The following is a 24,833-nucleotide window of genomic DNA, read 5'->3' as shown; positions in this document are numbered from 1 at the left end:
TTTGCAGCCCTTCTCCTCTTTGTCCAAACTTCCGGCGCAGCCTCCTAAACCCATGACCTGAAATCCTTCCAGAGCCTGTGCAAATCTCAGAATACAATCTAGGGGTCCCAAATGTAGATGGCTGCAGGGTCAGGCAGGTGCCAGGTGTAGCAGTGAGGAGTATGGAGCTGCTCGTATGTCTTATGGGGGGGTGATGGTTAGGGTGGGTCAGGGGCCAACCCATGGGGCCAAAAGTGAATGGTGGCCCAGGAATGCCAGAGAAGCCAGAACTCTACATTTTAATGCAAAATTCCCCAATTTTTAAACTATTGCAGCTGTCAAAGAAAAACACATATGGCCTGGATTTGGGCCACGAGGGAGGTTTTGCTTCCCTGGTATAAAAAGTAAGATAGGACTCATTGTACTCATTGAGCTTGGCACAGGGTGGGGAGCGTAAGTCTCTGTTCCTGGAAGGGGACTGTCTTCAACCTCCCTCTCTAGGTCATACCAGGCTCTCTTCTAAACTTTCTTGGAATACAGGTCTCAGAAAGTAGAGGGAGCTGGACTACTAGGCCATTCCCCACTCCTCAGAACCACCACACACCAGCACATTAGTTGGTATTATCTAGGTCTCTTTTTCAGAATAATCATTTATTTTCAGATTCAATAGCCATGCTGATTTTACATGTAAATATTTTAATTTGGGGTACAAAAGAAGGGGTAGTGCAGGTGGGGGCATCTCTAGTTTATTTTTATCAGAATCATTCTGTTGAAACACCATGTGTTCATTTCTGCTTAAACCCTCTGATGGCTTCCCACTGCTTCTAGCGATAGAGACAAGGGCCCTAAACAAGAACTGGTATTATGTGGCAATTTGTTTTGCCTCTCTTTGCCTTAGTTTCTTCATATGTAAAAATGTTAGCTTTAAATAATACTTTAAAAACACTTGTCATAACACCTTGCCCACAGTGAGCACCCAAGACCTGTTAGCCTTTGTTGTTCTGACTTCTCCAGACCACTTTACATCCAAATCTCAAACCTGCCATACTCTCTTCTGCCACCAGGCCTTTGCACATACAGTTGCTTCTGTCTAGACATGCTTCCAACACCTCTTCTCTTAGTTTACATGTGTTGGACCTTTAGCCCTCAGCTGAAACATTATTGCCTCGGCAAGGCGTTATCTGCTCAGGTCAAATCTCCCTTTAAGAGGGTCTCACACAGCCAGGTCCCAATCCCTTGTAGCATGTATCAGGTTATAATCTGTCATTTGTTTTTGTAAATACTTGATTCCCTACAGGTCTTTAAGCTCCATTTGGGTAGGAACAATGTCTGCTCTATTTGTGGTACCTGCCAGCATAGGTATTTAATATTTATTTGTAAAGTAAAGGAATTTTCACCACCAGCAGCCTCTTCCTGGTGTGCTGGGGTATGATAACCATAGGGCAGAGGGCCTTCCCCAAAGATAAGAAGGAAATGAGGACTTCTCTCCTGACTTGAGGGCTGAACAGTGATGGTGTCCTCATCTCTCTGCTCAGGAAAGAGATCCTGGACCCTCCAAAGCAGGGCTAATGAAGAGGTTGGGGTGACCCCCTTCCTTCTTTCCCTCTTCTCTTTTCTCAGTAACACTGTGAGCTCACTTTGCAGAGATCAGACCCTCAGGACCACTTGCCAACTGGCCTAGGGGTATGAGGGCACATGGGAATGACAGAAACAGACCAGCAAGAAATCATTTTATGGCTGTCCACCTCACTGTGGGCCACCTGATACCTCCCAACTGGGCAGGACTCTGTCTTCTGCCACCTACCTTCCATTGCACATTGAGCAGGGCTGGGACCAGCCCAAATGATTTTTGTAAATGATGCATGAAGAACATTCTTGCTGGTAAATTAACTTTTGATGTTGGTGATGCTCAGAGGATGGGGAGACGGCTTCAAATGTTCCCTCCTGGTGTTAGTACAGGTACATGTGTTTTAGCTTAGAGTTGTGTGCATGTGTTCATTTGTTCATTCATTCACTCAACAAATATTTTCTGGGCCCCTTCTGTGTATTGGGTGCTGTGTGGCTTTTTTGGTAGAGAGCAATATATTTGCTTGGCTCATTAGCTAATAGGAGTCTCTTCTTCTCTCATTTGGTTGATTCTGTGCTGTGACTATTGGGAAGACTTATAGGTAGGTGCCTATATCAAAGAATGCTTGAGATATCCTTGAAGTCCTCAGATGTCTCTAGGTCAAGGAGATGGCAGGTATGCAGGAAAATGATCAGTTTCGTAGTCAGAGGGACCTGCATTCAAATCAGGGGTTCCATGTTGTACTTAGACATATATGTACACAGAAAGAAAGAGCGGAGGAGGGGGGAAGGAGGGAGGGATGGAGGGAGGGAGGGATGGAGGGAGAGAGAGAGACAGAGAGAGAGAGAGAGACTGGGAGAGAACATGAATGGTTTCCTAGTGGTTAAGAACTTGGATTTGGGAATCAGACAGGCTTGGGATCACATGCTGGGTTTGCCCCTACTAGCTGATCACCCCAGTTAAAGGTTTTGGTTCTAAACTTGGTAGTTTATAAGTGCAGCTCTTGTGAGTTGCCAAGGTCTCTGAAACTTTGTGTATTCTCAGTTCCCTTCTATGTTCCTCATAATTCACAGAAATATCTGTTTGAAATGGATTTTAGATAAGTCTGCTTATTAATGTAAAAATGTAACTCTGGATATACACAGGTAAAATACGCAGCAATGCTACCAAGGGTGTTTCTGGTGACTGTGAAATTCACAGGGACAGCCTCAGAGGGGCTGAAGCATACATTTGTTCAGACCTTCATAGAATCACTTGTGGGATTAATATTATAGGAATCATGCTTTTAAAAGTTTGCGGTCATGATGAAATACAGAGTTAGAAGTCTTTAAGTACCAAATATGTATTTCTAGTTGGCGAAGTATTTTAGACTTTCTTGAAGATGGTAAAATATCTTCTTTTAGAATTCAGTTCATTGAAGACAAAATACTCTTAAACTGCCCTCTTAACTACTTTTAACTGTATTACTAATTTATGATTCCTTGGTTTTAAGACCCAATTCCAACAGAAGTTTAAATAAGACTCAGACTAACTTGAGATATTCCTTTTTTTCCCCCTTTAAATATTTGCTACTGACCCACACATTATTATAAACAAATTATAAGCATATTCCATTATGTTCTATAACTGTTCCCATGGACAAGAATTTTTGTAGTTCATTTAAAATGACTTTTTGTTCTTTAAAAGAATAAATAACACAAAAACACTCAAAAGGTACATTTACTGCAAAATCTCATTTAATTTTATGCATCTTCATAAAAACATACCAATTTTAACTTGAACAGTAAATTCTGTACCAATCATAGATTTCAGACATGGCTCCTAATCCCAGGTATAAATGTTTTGCATCTTTCCCACTCTGGAGGGGAGAGAGATGATATCAACAAAGAATGAAGTAGAAACAACAGAAGCTTCACCATACAGTGAAGGTGTATGGTGAGGGTTTGTTTTCCTTGGCGAAATAAGGCTTCACATTTCTCCAGGCTCTTAAGTGGTTTTAGAAACCTCAGACTTCCCTCAAGATGGTATAGGAACTTCCCTCTGAGCCTCTACATCCTGTGCTTATTTCACCTGTAATATTGACACTGAAAACTGCATGTTTATCTGTCCATCTCCTCCAACAGCAAGTGAATTCCTTGAAAGTTAACACTATATCTATTGACTTTTTTATCCTCAGGACCTAGCACAGGGCTTTGAACATAGTAAATGCTCAATAAATACTTGTCAAATAAATAAATGAATGAATAAATGGCCTGCTGCATGGGTCCTAACGAAAACCTAACTGAAGACTCCACATAAGGGTGGCCCCAGCCAGTAGATACCTCCTTTCAAGTGTCCCTTAAGATGCTACTGCTCTGAGTCTACAGCTGTGGAAACACGGAGGATGTCTCTCTTTCTGTGTGCATCTGTGACTGAGCTAAGAGCAGAGCACTTGAATTAAGAACAGTGGAGGGTTGGCATTCCAAGGTGGCAACAATCATGACCACCATCATCATCCTCTGCATCAGCATCATTACATTTATTGAGCACATATTAGGTGCCAGCTGCGAGGCTAAGTTCTTTATATACATTATCTCATTTAATCCTCCAAACAACTCTATCAAGTTGTGCTCTTATTTTCATTTTATAGATGCCGACACTGAAGCCTCGAGAAGGAAAGTCACCTATTCAAGATAACACGGTGTTGAAATCAAGTCTCAAATCCAAGACAGACTGATGTTCACATTGCATTTCTTTAAATCATGAAGCAACTCAGAGGCTGACAGTCCTACCAGGACAAAGAAGAGCCTGAAATCACACTTGTCTTACTCACTCCGAGCCCCTCTCCCCACCCTACTTCAACAAAGCCTCTGGTCTTCCTCTCTGTCTTCTCATTTGAATGGGAGCCCCAGATGGTCTTCAGTATGGCAGCTGATAACAATGGTACTGGAGATGAGGGCCTTGAATCCATCAGAATCTTCACATAGGCTCCAAAAGCTTCTTTTAAAACATGATCCATGTAGTATGTGCTCATGGAAATCAACATTCGAACACTATAGATGAGGGGAAAGTGACAAGTAAAAAGCCTCTCTTGGAGGTAACCATTTTTGTTTGTTTCTGTGTCTGTTCTTGGGCAGTTATGTCCTTACACTAAAAAAGGTTTACATCCCTATTTCTTTATATATTCCCTTCCCCTGGAAGAAGAATATATTCTATCACCTCAATGAAAGATGAGGAATTGGGCCCATTTTTCCAATTATTGCAAGCTATATATTTTCAGTTTTTTTTTTCTAATGGTAACTGCCTCAGCTTTAAAAACTATTCTTAAACTTCTCTCTTTACCTTTCAATTTAAATGTATTTCTTGACTCCCCCTCAGGGTTATCCATCTGCTCTTTATTGTTTTCTAATTAAACTCGCCTCGTTCAGGGTAAATACAACAATTTCTTATTCCAGTTTGGTTTTGGGGGGGGGACATTTAATTACTGACACAGAAAAATCATCTTCTAGGACTTTTTCATTTAAAATACTCAGGAGTTCAGTTTTATTTGTGTCAAACAAGTTATTTTGGGGAAGGCTTGGAGTTTAATTGCTATTTTGTCTTCAGGTATAAAGTTTCAAGTAACTATCTTGTAAGTGAATTTCTGGAACATGGACCATTCAGAGATTCTATACCTATGACTTGACATTTTCAGGACCAGCTCAAATATGGAGATCCCAAGTGGCTATCTGGGGTTGCTGTCTTCACCAATCACCTTTCTGAATTCAATGATTAGGACTTTTCTTTTTAATCATAAAGAATTTATTAGTTTCCTATTTTAGAGGTTTTAGCACTTATACTAAATAATTAGTATTTAATGAACCCTTAACTTCCTGATTTCTTGAAGTGATGGTGGGGAAGGCGGTGGGAATAGGCATACAATCCAAAAATCCTATTAATTTTTTTTTTAAAGATTTTATTTATTTGACAGAGAGAGACACAGTGAGAGAGGGAACACAAGCAGGGGAAGTGGGAGAGGGAGAAGCAGGCTTCTCGCTGAGCAGAGAGCCCGATGTGGGACTCGATCCCAGGACCCTGAGATCATGACCTGAGCCAAAGGCAGATGCTTAACGACTGAGCCACCCAGGCACCAAACCCTATTAATTTTTAACCATGAATAACAAATTGGAAGGATTTTTAAAAATATTTTATTTATGGGGCACAGTTGTTAAGCGTCTGCCTTTGGCTTAGGTTATGGTCCCAGGATCCTGGGATCGAGCCCCACATCGGACTCCCTGCTCAGCAGGGAGTCTGCTTCTCCCTCTCCCACTCCCCCTGCTTGTGTTCCCTCTCTCGCTGTGTCTCTCTCTGTCAAATGAATAAAAATCTTAAAAAAACAAAACAAAACGAGTTTATTCATCTGAGACAGATAGAGAGAGCACAAGCAGGGGGAGAGGCAGAAGGAGAGGGAGAAGCAGACTCCCTGCTGAGCAGGGAGCTCTACATGAGGCTCCATCCCAGGACCCCAAGATCATGACCTGAGCCAAAGGCAGACGTCCAACCATCTGAGCCACCCAGGTGTACCAAATCGGAAGGATCTGAAATGATGTTTTTAAAAAGATAACATTAATGGTCATCTTAGGCTCAGCTCTCTTTATCCATAATATATCCATCCAATCCCCATATTCTATTAATTCTACCCCTTACATACGCCTCTCTGCTGCTTCCCCAGGATTCAGACTTTTTGGTACAGTGAACAGTCTGTGCACTGCATAAAGGTGCTTACCCGAGTGGAAAAGGGTCTGAAATCCAGCCAGCATGCTGTGCCCTAGATGATATGCATGGGATGAGGTTGTATCACCCTGTGGAGAGTGAGGAGGGGGGCCTTGTTGTAATTTTTACCAGTGGCTCAATGTGCCAACAACACCCTACCAGGAACGATGCCTTAAAAATATCCTCCTAAGTGCCTCTGGATCTCATTGCCCTTTCCCTCCACCCACCTTCCACACCAAGCACACTCACCTGAAGTATCAGAGACTAATTCAGTATGTTTGCGGGGGAACCCCAGGAAACTATACTTTGGATGCTTATGCCAGGGTTAAGGATGACACTCTTTACAGCCCCACCCCTTACTGCAGCCAGATGGGTCTTTCTAAAAACCCAGTTTGAGGGGCAACTGGGTGGCTCAGTCGGTGAAGTGGCTGCCTTCGGCTTGGGTCATGATCCCAGGGCCCTGGGATCAAACTCCTGAGTCCAGCTCCTTGGTCAGTGGGGAGCCTGCTTCTCCCTCTCCCTGCCGCTCTGCCTACTTGTGCTCTATCTCTATCTCTCTGTCAAATAAATAAATAAAATCTTAAAAAATAAATAAATAAAAACCCAGTTTGATTAAATCACACCCTTCCTTAGTACCCTTCAGCATCTCTCTCGTTATATACAAAGTGAAATCCAAGCTCTTTATCATTAAATACAGTCCCCTGGAGACCTATTTTCTCCTCCCAGCTCCAGCCTCATGCCTTCCTACCTAGCCTTTGTACTTCCCAAGCTTCAGCCAGAACAGCTTGGTAGACCAGCAGTTCCCTGAACACACTGTGTGTCTTCTTATGCCTTTGCACCTGTGTGCCCCATTCCCTCTACCAGTTGCCATCAGCTCTTCCATCTGTCCCCAGTCCATCCCAGGGAGTCTCCCTCATCAGTCAACACTCCAGATCTCTATTCTAACCCATCAGGTCACTCTGTTCACAAGCCTAGCTGGGATCCACTACAGAAAGAACAGGTAATTATGTTACTATGGGGCTGCAAGTGAGGAGTGGATGGGCTGGTATAGTCAGGGCAGCTCTGGACCCCCCGAAGGCAACTGGTGCCTTGGAACGAGGGGAGAGGAGTTCAGACAGGAGTAAGGGAGGCCCCAGACATAGCCCTGCAACCATTCCAGGGCTCTGGTGCTGAGAATGGTTTACTGAAACACTATAAATGGCTTTTGTGCCAGTTCAAAAACTTCCTGAATGTATTTGCATTTTCATTTTGTATGAGTTTGGTATGTTTGTACAACCTACAGTGTAAATTAGTATTTCCTTTTTTTGGTTCTAAAATTATCTCATTCCATTAACTATTATCAAATAGCAATGACTACACATTCCTTGATTCTGTGAACACACCCGCTACTCGATTCCACAAAGGTTTATGCCAGATGGGTCTTTCTAAAAACCCAATCTGATCAAATCACATCCTTCCTTAGAACCCTTCAGTGTCTTTCATTACGTGGTAAAATCCAAGCTTTTTATCATGAAATATAGCCCCCTGAAAACCTATTCTGTGCCTGGTCCTGTGCCAGGCAAGGTGTGTATAGGAGGAGGATGAGCATCAGAGCTTGTGACTAGAAAAAACCCCAAACAACTAAAATGAGGTGGAGACAGACATTGCTACTGGGGAGCTGCAAACATGTCTCCACCGTAGCGGTGACCATGAGCCTTGGAGAAGCTTGGTCTAGGTTGGCTGCACATACCTACTGGCTTTGTGACCTTGGGCAAGTCACTTAAACTCTCTGAGCTTCAGTTTCCTGGTGTTAATAATTTCCTCCTCACAGGACTGTCAAAAGGATCGTCTTAGTTTCCTAGCGTTGCTGTAACAAATTACCACAATTGGGATGGTTGCTAACAACAGAAATTTATCTTCTCCCAGTTGTAGAGGCTAGACATCAAGAATCAAGGTGTTGGCAGGGCTATGTCTCCTTTAAGACTCTGGTTAGAATCCTCCCTTGCCTCTTCCCAGCTTCTGGTGGTGGCTGGCAGTCTTTGAGGTTTCGTGGCTTGTGGTTGCACCACTCCCGTCTCTGCCTCCATCATCACATGGTACTCACCACAATGTGGGTCTGCTTCTATGTCTCTTCTCTTCCTCAAACAGGGAAAGCCAGTTGCTGGGTTTGGGGCTCACTCTCACTGAAAATGACCTCATCTTCACTTGAGTACCTCTGCAAAGATCCTATTTCCAAATCAGGTCACATTCACAGGTACTCGGGGTTAGGACTTCAACATACCTCTTTTGGGGGACACAAGTCAACCCACAATAAGTACTAAATGAAATAATGCAGAAAAAGGGCTTGCTGCATTGCCTGGAACATGGTATGCACTCAACCGGCTGCCTAGATTCAAGTACTCACACTATTCCTGACCTACCTACATATCCACGTGCAAGATTCTTAATGTCTCTGGGCCTCAGTTTCCTTAGCAAACAGTACCTTCTTCATTGGACCACTGAATGGCTTTCAATGAAATTACACAGGCAAAGCACTCAGAGCAATACCTGGAACCCAGCAAGAACTAAGAAAATGTTAAGAAGTAGTATTATTGTAATTCTACCCAACTCTAACCTGCTCCTATGCCCAATTTTCTCTTTACAAATGGAAGAGTTTAAAATTTCAGAGATAACAGTAATGGGGATGTCACCTGGAAAAAACTAAAAAAAAAAAAAAAAGTTATTCTTCTGCCTGACCCTTCTTCTGCCTGACCCTTCTTCCCCTTCAAAATACAGATAATTGTTTTGGCTAAAGAAGCATCGTGTCTCCAGTTACATTTGAGGTACATGACTTTACTCTCCCCTGGTACTTTGGAAGCACCCCCTGGTTATAAGCAGGGGTGCAGAGACACAGTCCTCAGTCACACCTGGCCATAGAGTGACACGCTTGGGTCACATGCGATGTTTTACTCTGAGGTTATGCTTGGGTGTGGAGTCACACTCCTTGGTCACATCTGAGCATGTTTAGGTCACACCTAGACATGGAGTCACTTTCCTGGGTCACACTCAGGCATAGTGTCACAGTCCTGGATGACACCTGACTACTGTGGACCCAAGGCATAGGGCTTTGTCTTATACCCACCAAACTTACTGACCCCGTGAGCTACAGACCCCACCATCAACTGTGCAGCCCAGCACTTCATAGATCTCTTGGCAGGTAGTAAGAGCTACCTCAGTAGACCTAAAACCTAATATTACATTTTCGCTGGAGTGAGAAAAGTTATTGTTCAAGTTGAAGACTTCCAGATGTAATCCCTTACATTCTTCCCAGAGGTGACACAGCACTGGGCCACAGTTAACAAATACTTTCTAGTTGATTAACTGGTACAGAAACATACCCCAAATTACATAAAGCATACTTTTAACCACCAAGAAAATAATTTCAAGGCCACAAAACTAATAAGTCAGAGGATTTCTTTAAATAAACTTAAATCTGGGAATTAGAAGTATGCATATGCCTTCCCCTACTTGGTAGGCACGTAAAGATTAATTGTTCTGATTATGAGGAAGTCAACTAAGACAGCCTTTATAAACTAAATAATTTATGAGGCACAGTCACATAGTTTGAATGTGTGTGTGTATTCTTATTACAACTTCTTTTTTTATCCTTGAAGGTATTAATTTTAGAAAAATACACAAATAGAATATCCTTATTGCAATAAAAGAAAAATTTATTAGACCTTTCTATCAGAAACAAAATATTGTCTACTTTCAATAAGAATATTAAATATGTAGGGCACTTTTCGTTTTCATATTAATATTCTATTCACACTCTATATATGACCAATAACTTTAATATAGTTATTCTTTACATATATATACACACACTCAAACTGGTTAAAATGAACAGTGGAGTTTTCTTTTCTACTACATAATTTAAATATGGATAACTAAGCTTTGTCCTGGTTATATGTAAATACTTAATCCTTTAATTTGTAAACTTACTTAACAACAGTTTGAGGAGGAAAAACTGAGTTTAATGTACCAAATTTATTATATTGGCTGGTACAATATGCACATTTGAAAACACTTAGCTGCCTTCTAATGAAAAATCCTTCCCCTTACCACTATTTTTTTCTAATTTTACTGTCAGTGTTTCATATAAATATCAGCGATCTCACTTTTTTCTCTCCCTTCTTACTTTATCTTGTTTTTGTAATTTTTAGTAGAGAGTACACTGGGGGGGAAAAAAAGAAACAAAAACAGGTAATGGGTTTAGAAAACCTCCTGATTATTGACGCCAATAATTTCTTTTGACTGTCACTGCTACAGGGAGTTGATCCTGAGATTCTAGCAAGGTTAATGGGGAGGGGAAGAAAGGGACCTAGACTGGAAGTAGATGGTGTAAATGCTCCATTTCCCATTTTGAGACAGCACACCTTTGTAATCCAGGGCACACCCTTGCTAATCAATGCTTCACATCAGAAAATGTTTGTTATTTGGCAAACTTTCGACTTCGTAGACAGACCATCCTTGGTGGTCCTGAAGGCAGAAAACCGGGAATGTTTGTGTCCTGATTGTTGGCTGTCTTTCTAGAGTCACCTGTACCATCAGAGGTGTGGAAGCTCAGTGAGATACTGAAGAGTCAGCAGAATCCTGTAGTCTGGGGTAAAGCTGCAAGGCTGCAGAGCTCTGGCCAATCAAGCCTTGAGTCCCCAGTTCCTGACTTGTGAATGCCTTGTGACTCGTGAACAACTGACTGGACATTTTCTCTTCCTATTCTCACCTACTGCAGGCTGCTCCAACCCTCATCTTGTAATCACAACCACTTCCACAAGACGAGCTGACTTGTGCCCCCTCCTGAGGTTCACATGAAAAGCTGTCTGTTTTCACATTTCTTTTCCACAACCTCGATTCTAACATCTTAATAGACCTGGGACCAAAGACCTATGTAACATCTTCTTCCTCTTTTAAAAAATTTTTATTCTTTTTTTGGGGGGGGAGGGAGGTTTAAATACATATAAAATGTAGCATCTTAACCACTTTTAAGTGTATATTTCAGTGGCATTAGATATATTCACACTGTTGTATAGAACTCTTCATCTTGTAAAACGGAAACTCTATACTCATTAACAATGACTCCCCATTCCCCGTACCCCATCAGCCCTTGGTCTCTATGATGCTGACTGTTCTAAGTGCCTCATATAAATGGAATCAAACAGTACTTGTCTTTCCCCCTCCTTTTTCTCTACCTTTCCCAAGTCCCTTTAATTTACTTCAAACATGACCTCTCTCATGGGGGAAGTCATTCTGTTTTAATCTCTTCCTTACCCTTTTCCTCTGGGGGAAAAAAAATTAAACCCTGCCCGGCCTCTCTTCCCTTCTTCATTCCATTTATAAGCCTCCATTAAAAAAAGGGGGGGAAACTACTGGGATAATAATTTTCTGATTCTTTTATATAGGTATGAGTTTTGAAATGTGATTAACCATACAAGAGAACTAGATGCCAACATCCAAAATCTCTAAAATGGCCCGAAGTTCTTTTGAAAATCTTCATAAAAGTTTCAATTTAACTCTTTCATCTTGATTAAACTTATTTCCCTTAAGCAGGAAGTGTCTTTTAACTCATTTGCATTGCTTTTTCTTTGGAGGCTCTCAGTACTCCAATAATAGTGTTTGAAGAGAATACCCTGGGAAGTGTATAACTTTCAACCGTGTTGTGGGTTAAAGAGGTTTTTGAGGATGAGAGTCAACCAAATCACAACGTTTAATACTGTCTCTAGGAAAGTATTCTCAGTTCCACACAGCCCCTAAGAAATGAACTTTTGGAATACAAGTTATTTATAAAATGGGGACTGAGTCTGTGTTATATACTTCCCAGAGATTTTCATTAGCAATACAGAACTGAAAGTTTTCGGCCAACTCAATGCCACAGGACACACAGTGAAGCCGACAACCAGGTCACAACACCAGCATGTCCTCCAGACCCCCTGCTGGAATATATGGCCAATGAAGTTCAAGACCCAACTAGTCAATAGGCTGAACCTATAGATTCTATAAACATTCTATAATTCTGAACACCTGTATGGTTTTTTGGATGTATTTTCTTCCACTGCATGTTAAAGAAACATATGGTTCACTACAGCACGTGTAGACTTTGAAGACCCCACGGGAGAGGGCACTGAAGTTGGAGAAGTTTTCCAAGAGAACAAGTCAGAGTTACAGAAGCAGAAGCCAGCCAGCTAATTGTATTGTTCAGCAGAACCTACTTACAGAGGGATACCAAAAATCATTAAAGGGCTACAAAACAAAAAGTTAAAGAAACTCCCAACTCTTGCATAAATTGCCAATTTAAAGAACACATTAGCTGATGGTCCAATGAATCTCTGAGCTGGGAATGTTGATGAAGAAGTTCTGATCTGGGGGTGCCTGGGTGGTGCAGTAAGTTAAGCGTCTGACTCTTGGTTTCAGGTCAGGTTGTGATCTCAGGGTCGTGAGATTGAGCCTAGTGTTGGGCTCCATGCTCAGTGTGGAATCTGCTTGGGACTCTCTCTCCCTCTCCCTCGGCCCCTTCCTCCCCATCTCTCTAAAATAAATAAATAAATCTTAAAAAAAAAAAAGTTCTGATCTGAACAGAGAAGTACAAATAGCAATTGAGATCAAGCTACTATCAGGGCAATAGACATGCTAACAAGCAGCCTCCTTTTTTCTTCCCAAAGGTCTGTGTGGGACTGGAGGCAGCGGCTTTGGTCAGGGATCCTAGAGATCCATCCCTTTGCAATTAATGGAGAAGAAAGAAAGTGGCTTCTATTGACTTTTGTTTGTCTGCCGTCTCATGTTTTGGGCCAAGCCATTTGTCACAAAGAACATTAACTCCCTCTCTAAACTCTTTGAACTCTTCGAGCCACTTTCACATTATTTAGCACTTAACTCTCTCCAGTCTCATATTATTCTTTGAATACTTGGTACACACAAATCTGGCCTCCTCGTTAGAATCATGAACAACTTAAGGGCAAGTAAATTGACTTGCATTTCATTAGAATCTCCTATATACCAGGGCACCTGGGTGGCTCAGTCAGTTAAGCATCTGCCTTTGGCTCAGGTCATGATCCCAGGGTCTTGGGATCGAGCCCCACATCGGGCTCCCTGCTCAGTGGAGAGACTGTTTCTCCTTCTCCTTCTACCCCTCCTCCCTGCTCATTCTCTCTCTCTCTCTCTCTCTCTCTCTCTCTCTCTCAAATAAATAAATAAAATCTTAAAAAAAAAAAAAAAAAAAAAAAAAGACTGTCCCATATACCTACACACAGCCAGGCACAGATGGGGTATCTGACAAACACAGTTGATTAAATCACAGGATGAGGTCCTCACATAGAGTCACAAGACTTAGAGCAACAATAACTCCACATACCAATCTCAGCCCAACTTCCCAGGAAGAGCATGGATGGAGAATGGAAGCTTGGCCGTCACCAGGAGCCACAACGGGGTAGAGAAATCCTGAGTCCTGTGCACAGGGGAAACTGCTTACCACCTAGAGACTCCAAGCTCTGTGACAGCAGGAACTGTGTTTTGTTCCCTACCCAGCACCAAGTACCTAGTAGGGGCTCAGAAAACGTATGTTGAATAAATGAAAAACATATGAAACCCTTTGGTCTCTTGGATTAGTGTCTCCACACCTTGTGTTTTCCTTCATTCATCATTTATCACCAAGCCGCAGAAGTTAAAATGACTCCAGAAAACAAACCAACATGGTACCCACATGGTACACAGGGAGGTGTGTACTTCCTCTTGGGCCTGCCCAGGATGTGTGTGGTGGGGAGGGGGAGGAAGGTCACTGGCCTGCTAGCCACAGGTCTGGGGCTTGCTGTGAAGGGACAATAGCTGCTCTCCTTGAGAGAAATAGCTGGATGTCAGATCAAGCTCTTGGCAGCCCCCAGGCAGTGGAACATTGCTCTGCATGGTCCCTGTCTGGCTGGCAGCTTCCTGCCAGGGAAGGCTGCCAAGCGGGTTGTGACAGCCGTGCAGTGCACAAATCTCCAAGGTTCTTTGGTGCACTGCCATTTCTGACCTGCCTGTCTGCTACTCGTGGGAAGTAGCTGGGAAGTTCTGGTGCTCAGGGACGCCATTTTCCATTGGCTTTCATTTTTTAGCAGGATGCCTGACTATCCTATTTTTTAAGATGGGAGTCATTGGAAGATGGCCTTTAGCTTTTCTGGTCAACATGAACCTATTGATTCTGTGTGGGAAGAAGAACTACATTTCATTCTGTTCCATATCAGTGTTGGTTTTCACTGTGACCACATGACCACACTTGTTTACAAGCATCTTATCACAGTAATTGACATCTGTCATAGACTACCACTAGGAGAAACGCTGTCTGAATAATTTTTTTTTTTAAATTAAAGATAGTCTTGGGGCACCTGGGTGGCTCAGTCGTTAAGCGTCTGCCTTCAGCTCAGGTCATGATCCCAGGGTGCTGGGATCGAGCCCCGCATCGGGCTCCCTGCTCGGCGGGAAGCCTGCTTCTCCCTCTCCCACTCCCCCTGCTTGTGTTCCCTCTCTCGCTGTGTCTCTCTCTGTCAAATAAATAAATAAAATCTTTAAAAAAAAAAAAAAAAATAAATAAATAAATAAATTAAAGATAGTCTTGTAACCATTTACTTCTTTTGAAAAAGAAATGTCAAAATCTTAATGCTTATTACTTGGAATGTTTACATCTTACAGGATTTTGATAAAGGACTACCTCTTTTATAGTTTGTTAAAATGGCAACTTTTATTTAAAATTGCCAATAAGTAAACTAAATTTTCCATCAGGACATGCATAGATGTTAACTTAGATTCCTTTCTGCACTGAAAGATGAAAGTTAAAAGTGAAATTTCAGATATTACCTTTTAGCATCGTTCGTCCAGTGGATCCTCCAAAAGTACTGAGTAGGCCACTTCTAGCTCCCAAAGATGTGGTCGCTTCTAGGAGAGAACCCGTGATGTATTGAGATACAGACGTCCTCTGCAGGGTGGCACGGTACTCACATAGGGTGTCTCGGACACACTGCTTTAAGCATGGACTAACGCTTATCCTTTCATGGGCTGTCTCGGAGGCTGGGAGCTTTGTGAAGACATGGAGAAGAGATCCAATTGTATTTTCTATTTCTTCTCCCCTTCTCACTGCATTGTAGATCTGTGAATAGCACAGAGTACAGGAAGTATTAATCTAGTTTCTTAGAAAAGCAAATTAGTTTGTTGACAAAATGCCAAGATGACTTATTAAGAAAGAAGGCTCAGTTGCTCTAAGCGCAAACACTCTTGAGCCTTGGACTCATGCATTAACCTGAACATTCTACAGACACCATTTATTTGGAAAAGCTATGTGCAGTTATGAAATCGGCCATTCAAACAACCCTGCTATCAAACAGAGCACTTACAAGTTGTTCCAACCAAAAATATATTCAGCTCAAATTTCTTCTCCTCCTCCTTAGCAGAGCAAAGTGTTTCTGCAGAGTGACAAAGTCAAACCTTCCCTTTTTGTCCTTTTGGACTCTCCTGAGTGCCTGACTGTCCCAGGTCTGTCTGCCTCCAAGGAACACTTGAGCTTGACATTCAGGAGGAATCTTTTCTCTATGCTCAAACTGCAGTGAGGATGAGAAGGTCAGGGGAAGGGGAAGTTCTATATTTCTCTCTTGGGTATAATCCTTCAATCCATCAGCTTGGTTCAAAGTCTTTGAATCCTTTTTTCCTCTTCATCCTGTTTCACCTCCCACATCCAATGAGTTGACAGATCCTGCCCACTCTTCCCGCTCTGTCTCTGTCACCATCCTGATCTCCTCTCCCCTATCACCTGAATTCACCAAGAATTATCTCAAGGAGATTGCACAATTAGGACAGGCTTCCAGCCATAATTCCAATACTGTTGTTCAACATGCATTTATATAGATCCTGCTCGGTGGGAGGCAGTGCCCTGAAAGATGGGGGCATGCACAAGGAGCAGCACACACCTCCTGTGCTGAAAAACGGCACAATCTAATTTAGAAGATGGGGCCTGAAAATTATGAGGTTTGACAGTACTGCGGGAGGTTCTGGGTTTTGTGAAGGTCTCTGGGAAGCCTGAGACTTCTGAATAGTATATAAACAACAGTGAAGAAATACAACATGGGTGAGTTAGTATAGTTTTCTGATAGTGGAATAAAAGTTGACTATATTGTGTTGTCTCCACCTTGAGCACCTTTCCTTGTCATTCATTCATCAAATCAGAAGGAGTTATTTTGTATTTATATACCAGTTATGTGTCAGGTCCAGGTAAATAAGACAGCTTTTCCCCTCAGAGAGTTCAAAGTCTAACAAGGGAGACAGATAAGCAAAGAGTTCACAGTAGGGTGAAATTGGAGGTCAATCCCTCCAGTGACATCAATGAGTATCCAAGGAAGAGAAGACCCTCACATGTCCTGCAGGCTGTGCATGTGCCCCTGTGATGCTGCACACTGCAAATCTCACGTTAATCAGGACCCACCGGCACTCAAGAGGACACCCACTGAGCTGTGCTAGGTCCTTAGGAGACCCTAGAATGTTCCTAGAACACCCCTGATATTCAAACTGCACTGACTCTAACTAGATTTCTATTCCGCCTTCCGCAGCCTACTGGTAGATACTTGCCACTTGAAGGAAGAGTCTGAATTCTTGAGCTTTAATTCTCTTGTCATTAAATTTCTGGTGGCCAGTGTGGCCATGGAGATGTTGTGCTGGGACAGAAAGAGCCCAGGACTTGGGGTCAGGTATGTGGGGAGGTACGGCTGGCTCTGCCTTGACCAGCTAAAGAGAGGGTCATAAACATGAACAAGCTGACTTGAATGTTTAGAGAAAGCTTACTCTTCTATAAAGTGGAGATACTAACGCCCCTTCTTAGGGACATTGTGGGATTCACCAAGATCATATATGTAAAGTGCTCAACCTATTGTCTACAAATGGCACCCATTACTATGGGGCAAGAAGAGAGTGGACTCTTCCATCCTCAACGAAGAGCAGGTGGTTGTATAACAAAAGAGCACAGTCTATGAAATTCACCGTGATGGGGTTGTACCCTTGCTCTTATGTGCTGCTGGATAATATCATCCTAACCTTATTTGGGTGTATTGTGAGGGCAAACTGGGGTTGAGAGTTGCAGAGCTCAGGACATGCCTTTCTTCTCTCAGTTCCAAATCATACAGGCAATCTCCAACACACTAAGTCTCAGATGAATCCTTCAGAAGTTCAAATGCTCTAGAAGTTCAGAGAAAAGAACCCACTGTGAGGTTTGATAGCTAAGGAAGGCTTCTGAGGAAAGCAGATTTGAGCTGTGCCTTGGAAAACAGGCACGGTTCTAATCAGAGCACCTGGGGGAGGCAACTCACATGGTAGGCAAGGGTGAAGAGGCTGAAAAAGAGGAAATGCCCTGAGGACAGTGAGCAGAGCAGGGTATTTAGAGCAGAGAATGAGTATAGGGCAGAGAATAAGTGGGAAATAAAAAAGGTCAGCTGGCCTGATAAAGGAGAGCCTTGAATGTCAGGCAAAGAGGTTTAATCCATCAGAGGTGGGGAAACCTTCACTTCTTTGGTTTATTTGTTTTTATTAGAGGAATGATGCTAAAAGGGTTTTATTTTACAAAGATTAATATGCTGATGGTTCTTAGTTACTAATGGGCTTACCTATTACCTACTTTCTTTATATGCCAAGCTGAAACACTCAGTACTTAATTCTCCTTTTGAAGATTTACATTGCATATTAGGATATTAAAGACAATGAAAAGGGTCAGAGTAAAGAAATCCATCTTATTTTGTTTAACTGAGTGTTTGGAGTATTTATGATGTTACTTGACCATGGATTTCTTTTTCTTTCTTCCTTTCTTTTTTTAAGAACATAGCATGTGAACGTAGTCTTGTATCAAATAATTATTCTCTTTTCCTTGACCTCTGTGAAATCTCTGAAATAGACAATCATCCATCTTTCCTGAAGTCCTGTCTCTTTTATTATTTTACTGCTACATCTCTGCCTTATTCTGTGGTTCCCCTTCCTCCGTGGGCCTTCAGGACAGCTGTAATGCAATAGAGATGTGCCACCCAGTGACTGATGTAGGGGGGGTAACATATTGGCTGGCCATGGGTCAGATTTATCAAAAGACCTGTTTAATCTGACACATAGTGTTTTAAAATCAGAAAAGTGGGGAACCTGGCTGGCTCAGTTGGTAGAGCATGCAACTCTTGATCTCAGGGTCCTGAGTTTGTGCCCCACGTTGGGTGTAGAGATTACTTAAATACATAAATAAATCTTGAAAAAATCAAATCAAATCAGGAAAGTATACATACACATTTGAAGTTACAGCATTTCCTAAAAACTGGAACAATCTGGCAACACTGAACATTCCCATGTGGTGTCAAATGGCTAGACCTTTCCCTGTTGCCTGGGGCATGAGTTCTCCAGTTGGCACCAGTCCCCACCCCTCTCTAGTGATCACATATTGCCAGTATCTGGTCACTATTAGTATATAAGTGTGTGATCCATGCCTTAATGGGATATGAACGTGGTTGTAGCTATATACAATAAACCGAACTCCCCCGACATGTACTGAACTCCCCCAACATGTCCTCTAGGTGATCTTCCCTTTGCTAGTCTGCTCTCAAGGGGTGTTGCAGTTTATCTCCAACATATGTAAATGTTATGTATGTATTAAATAATCATGCAGCATTGCCATCAGCCCCTTGTTTCCAAGTCCTCAAACTTCTCTGAAGAAATAAAGATAAAGAGTTCTAGAATAAACTCTACCACCACTGCTAACACTCCATTAAAAACAAAAAAGCATCTACAGGTCCTACCAAGATCTGGACCAACACTTGCCAGTCACACCAATCCTGGGTAAGCTTTAATAAGGTACCTGTTGGAAGGCTGAAAAATGGATCAAGTACTGGTAGATATGGCAATGCTCAGGGAACATGTTAAAATCAGGCTATAAACCCTTATTAGATCATCCACTTACAAAAAAAGAAGCAACCAATGAAAGTCCCACATATATAGAGTGGGAAGAAGATGTAGTATAGAACAGTCATTGTAAATGTGGCTTTGGGGTGTTGGTTTGAATCCTAGCACCCCTGCTTCCCAGCTGTGTGACCTTGGATAAGTTGTCTTGTCATTCTGTGCCTCCTTTTCTCCAATATGGGGATATAATAGTATGCCTCATAAAGTTGAGGTAAGGATTACAAACTTTTATAAATGTAACTGATTAGGGGCGCCTGGGTGGCTCAGTCGTTAAGCGTCTGCCTTCGGCTCAGGTCATGATCTCAGGGTCCTGGGATCGAGCCCCGCATCGGGCTCCCTGCTCCACGGGAAGCCTGCTTCTCCCTCTCCCACTCCCCCTGCTTGTGTTCCCTCTCTCGCTGTGTCTCTCTCTCTGTCAAATAAATAAATAAAATCTTTAAAAAAAAAAAAAATGTAACTGATTAGAACAGCACCTGCCACTTAGTTAATGCTCAACAAATACTGTTTTTTACAATGATGGCGACAATGTTGATTGTGGCAGACTGTAAAAATGGTCATAAATTATTTCCTTCACTGATTCTAGGCCAGCCCTGTGATTTGCTTAACCAATGGGAATTTAGCAAATGTGATGCATGCCAAGTCTTGAAAAATACTTGTGCATTCGACCTTGTTTCTCTTGTTGCTTTTGGGAACTCTGCAACAACCATCATGTGGAGAAGCCAGAACGAGCTTGCTGGAAGATGAGAGACCATGGCCCAGTCATTCTTTTCACCCTGGTGGACAGCCTGCCAGTAGCCAGACACATGGTGAGGCCATCCTAGATCCTAGATCATCCAATTGCCAGTCCAACTGCCATCATAGATACCTGAGAGAGCCCAGCAGAGTCTCCTGATCCAGACTAGGAGAACCACCCAGCCAATTCACAGAAACACGAGCTAAATAAATGATTGTTGTGAAAAGTCATTAAATTTGGGGAGTGCTTTGTTACAAAAGTTAACTGACAAAATGATGGTGTGTTGGGTGTGACAGGTATTTACTTGCGTGAGATCTGAATCCACACACTAACCCTGTGAGGTTGATTTATTTTGCAGATGGAGACAGTAAGCCTAGAGAGGTGGAGAAATACAGCCAACTTCACCCAGCTAGTAAGAAGCTGGGCCAGGACTGAAATCTGGTTTGTCCAGCTCTGTGGTCCAGCTTTATCCATTGCACTAAACTTGGTCCCACCAAAAACCCAAACAGCGGGATTCAAGAAAATATTGTTATTTGGCAAGAGGTTTAAGTGTTGTTTACATTGCTGTTATTGTTTTGATTCATGATAATTCCTTTCATGGTCACCCTAAACTACATTTGAAAATAGGCAAGTTATGACTAACGAATGGCCAAATATGTTTCCTTTATATGGTGATTTATAGTTTTAAATTACAAGGAAAAAAATACATAAACTTTATCTCATTCGATTAATGTGGTAATAAAGGGGCTGAAAACTAGACAGAACACCATCCTGTATGGGCCAATATCTTTTCTGAGATAAAATCAACATGTCACAACACGGCATCTAAGCTTGCCAAACATGTATGTGTCCATTTATTCACTCAAAAATTGATTTATATTTATTAAGCACATACGTTGCATCAAGCCCATTACTGGGTATCCAACAGTGAGCAAGAAGAGCTTCATTTTAGTGCAGAAGGCGGTCAATAAATACGTGGGCCAAATAAGTTAATTAAAAATTGCAGACTGTTACGTAGTCAAGATGTATTTTGGATATAGATTTCACAGGACTTGCTGAAGTGTTGGGAATAAGGAAAGGAAAGGGGTCAAGGTTTCTACATTGGGTCACTGTTAAGTTCCTAGAGATTTAAGATTTACATAGATAGCTATATAGATCAATGTTGCAAACAGTACCCCCCATGGCTCCTGTGTTTAACAACCACTGTGGACATGAGTGGACCGTTCTCATGGACGTACACTATTCCCATTATGCCAGGTGCTACCTTTGAGCAGGATGACCTTGATATTATGAAGTTACTGGCAGAAAAGCAACTAATGCTTAGACAACACTTAAGAAAACATTTGCGTTCCTTGTGACTCAAGAAAGAGGGATGCCTTGTAGAAACCAGCACTGGGACATGGAGGTCAGAACTAAAACAAAATAAAAGAAACATCCAAGACTGAGGAGAGCTGGGGCAATTCAGATGGAGACAAAGCCAGACTTTGGTGCATGGAAAGGCATGAAGTAGCCAGTACACCACATCCATACCACTCACCTAGGAGGAGCGCTCCTTCCTCTACACAGCCATAAGGAGCTTTGTGTTAATTTGACTTCTACTGGGGTCAAAGAGGGTACTGGTCAAGGGGGGTCAATTTCATAACTTGCTCTGTTTCAAAAGCTATCTTTCTGGGGTCAGCATTATGGAAAACTATGATGTTCTTAGATTTGATGGCACATCTTCTGAAATCTTTCAATAAGAAGGCTTGGTTTTTTTTTTTTTTTAATTATTATTATGTTAAATTAGCCAACATATAGTACATCATTAGTTTTTGACGTAGTGTTTAACAATTCATTAGTTGCATATAACACTCAGTACTCACTACCACACGTGCCCTCCTTAGTGCCTGTCACCTGGTTACCCCATTCCCCCACCCCTACCCCCTCCTTTCTGTAACCCTCAGTTTGTTTCCTGGAGTCTAGAGTCTCTTATGGTTTGTCTCCCTCTCTGATTTCTTCCCATTCAGTTTCCCTCCCTTCCCCTGTGGTCCTCCGTGCTATTCCTTATGTTCCACATAAAAAAGAAGAAGAAGAAGAAAGAAGAAGAGGAAGAAGACCACAATGATGATGGTTTGTTACTTAGGTGTCCATTGACTCAATAGTACTTGTAATCACTGCAACATATACTGAGTGCTTAAAACGAAGTAGGTACTGAGCATTGAGCCATGATTTCACTGCAACTTCAGAACAGCTCTAGGAAGATGTATTACCACCGCTTAAAAATAAAGAACCAGTGTGCACACAGCTAGGACGTAGCACCAGGATTCTTCATCTCAGCCGGAGCTGCTAACCAGTTAGGGAATCCTATAATATAGTTGTCAAATCACTTTTCAGAGGGATAATTGTAGTGACAGTCCTTCCTTCTCTGTATATTGTCTGTCTCCATCTAGAATATCAGCTTCATGAGGATTTTACTTTTTTCATTGCTCTATCTCCACTGTTTAGAAGTGTTTGGCATTACAGCTTCTCAATAAGTTCTTGATTAAATTAATAAATATCTCTATTCTATATCTTCTCCAAGAACTTGGCTAGAGTTCTCCAGTTTTTTGGTCATGAATCTATTGGATACATCTGAACTACAGGTGACATTTGCAGCGTCGTATTTGCTGAACAACAGACATGGAAATCACATAGAAATGGCATGAAGTGTTTACAAAGTATACAGAATAGCTGTACCCAAATGAGGCTCCTAATTGCTACTAACCAAATGTGGCCTGCTCTGAGAAATTTACCAGTAGTTTAACATTATTCTAGTACCATTTGCTGATTGAGAATGCTTAATCAGATCTATTCTCCATCCTGATTCTTCATGAAAATGATGATTTGGAAATACTGGGGCTTAAAAACAACAGGATATGGATTCATATATTGACTCTCCTAATTCACTTTAATTCAATGAATGTTCTTTAACATAAAGGGGTCAGCCAACATTATCTCCAATTATCTTAGTGTTATTGTTCAGTGACCCACGCTTCCTAGCCTTCTTACATGGGAGATGGAGCATATTAACCTTAATTTTGATCATCATTATTTTCTAATACAGTGTATAGAAAGGGTCTTCATCTTTTTTTTTTTTTTAAAGATTTATTTATTTGAGGGAGAGAGAGTGCATGGGATGGGTGGAGGGGCAGCAGGGGGAGGGAAGCAGACTCCCTGCTGAGTGCGGATCCCTCTGCACACAGGGCTCTTTCCCACGACCCTGAGATCATGCCTGAGCAGAAACCAAGAGTCAGACGCTTAACCGACTGAGACACCCAGGTGCCCCTAGTTAGGATCTTCTGTTTCCCTCTATCTTATCAGTGTTCTTCAATAACCGTTGTCATTTGTCACTAGTGACAATGTATGTACTTCTAATAGCACCTTTATCTCCCCATAATGTGATTCTTACCGTAGCTTGAGCGCTAGAAAACCAAATAATCACATTTATTTGAACTATGGGTTAACTGTGAGTTAATAGGCTGGATAACAATGCAGTTAGGAGCTGTGGTTTGGAAACCCCTTTTACTGGTCTCATGGGTCCTTTTCCTAACTTCTGGAGTCTAAAAGCAGTGTTTTAGAAGCCTGAAAATACTGGAAGTTTGATGCGTGTGTGCATCTAAACAAAACAGAATGATCGAAAAACTGACAAATTTCCTGAAGAGTCAACAAAAAGAGTGAGGCTGTTTTAAGGGGTGAGGGCTGAAGCAACTTGCAGACCTGAGCGGCAGGGACTGGGAGTAGGATATTGGTAGCAGGCAGTCGCTTCCTCTGCTCTGGATTCCACATTCCATTAAGTGCCTGTGTGGAGAATTCCATTCTACTGAGAATATTCAGACCATGCACGAGACGCTGACCAAACACAGCTCCAGGGAGCCAAAAATAAAGGCTTTGCTAAGGCCAGGCCAATTAACCAGAGCTCCGCCACTGGCTTCTATGGGAAGTAAGATGAACCTTTATTACTGCAGGAAACATCTAAGAAGGAGTGTGAAAGGGTGTCCCCAGGACATTCGATAATCTGGGAATTTAACAGCTGGACAAGCCCTCCCACATAACTTCTTTCAAGCCACATTTTACTCCAGCATTTAAATTTTGCCTCTTCCATGCAGCCTTCCACAGGCTCCAGTGAGAAAAGAGCATCTTCTTTCCGTGCTCCAACTACCCCTCTGCAAAACCCTCCAGAGGCACTCCCTGTGAAGTAGGGAAGCCACTGTTCGACTGCCCGTCCAGGCTGCGAGTTCCCCGTGTCTTATTTAACATGTTGTCTCCAGCACAAAGCGCACTGCTTAGCACCCCGTAGGCAGTGGAGAGAGGGGACAAGAGAGAAATAACTGAAGGCTTCAAGCCAGGTTCCCAAAGCACAGTCCCCAGACCAGCATCATTACCTGGGAACTTGTTAGAAATGCAAATTCCTGGGCCCTGCCTCAGGCCTACTGAATCAAAAACTTTGGGGCTGGGGCCCTGAAATGTATTGTAACAAGCCCTCCAAGTGACCCTGATTCCTGATAAAGTTTGAGAATCACTCCCTAAGACTTTCAGGAGAACATGTTACTTTTCGCTGACTGCACTTCTTACATTATCTGTCCCATAAACACTCACATCCATGTCACCTTTCTTTCAGAATGGGAGCTCCTGAGGGCAGGGGTGAAGTCCTGTCATATCGGCATCCCCCAAAGCCCCTAGCTTAGAGTCCAGCACAGAGCAAACTGGACCAATACTAGCTGAATGACGGGACATCTGTCACACAAAGTCCCTGTGGCTGTGACTGAACAGGCCTTTCTGAAATGATGCTTCTGGCTTAATATTTCCAAGGATGAATCATGTCTGAGATACTAATTCTAATGGGAATTACCA

The 24,833-nt window shown here is 42.2% G+C and overlaps 1 protein-coding gene across 1 annotated transcript in view; it reads right to left on the bottom strand.

Annotated features, from left to right (window-relative positions):
* The window catches only part of PLCE1 (phospholipase C epsilon 1), a 313,510-nt gene that overhangs the window by 161,908 nt on the left and 126,769 nt on the right, over positions 1–24,833 (bottom strand). Inside the window, exon 3 of the mRNA XM_032432419.1 lies at positions 15,122–15,410. Within this exon, the coding sequence (XP_032288310.1) occupies positions 15,122–15,410 (289 nt within the window). The remainder of the gene's footprint in view (positions 1–15,121; positions 15,411–24,833) is intronic.

Source organism: Phoca vitulina, unplaced genomic scaffold (assembly GCF_004348235.1).
Source record: "Phoca vitulina isolate PV1807 unplaced genomic scaffold, GSC_HSeal_1.0 scaffold48, whole genome shotgun sequence".
Lineage (NCBI taxonomy): Eukaryota > Metazoa > Chordata > Mammalia > Carnivora > Phocidae > Phoca > Phoca vitulina.
Note: the sequence above shows the minus strand (reverse complement) of the source record. Positions and strands in the feature narration are given on the sequence as shown.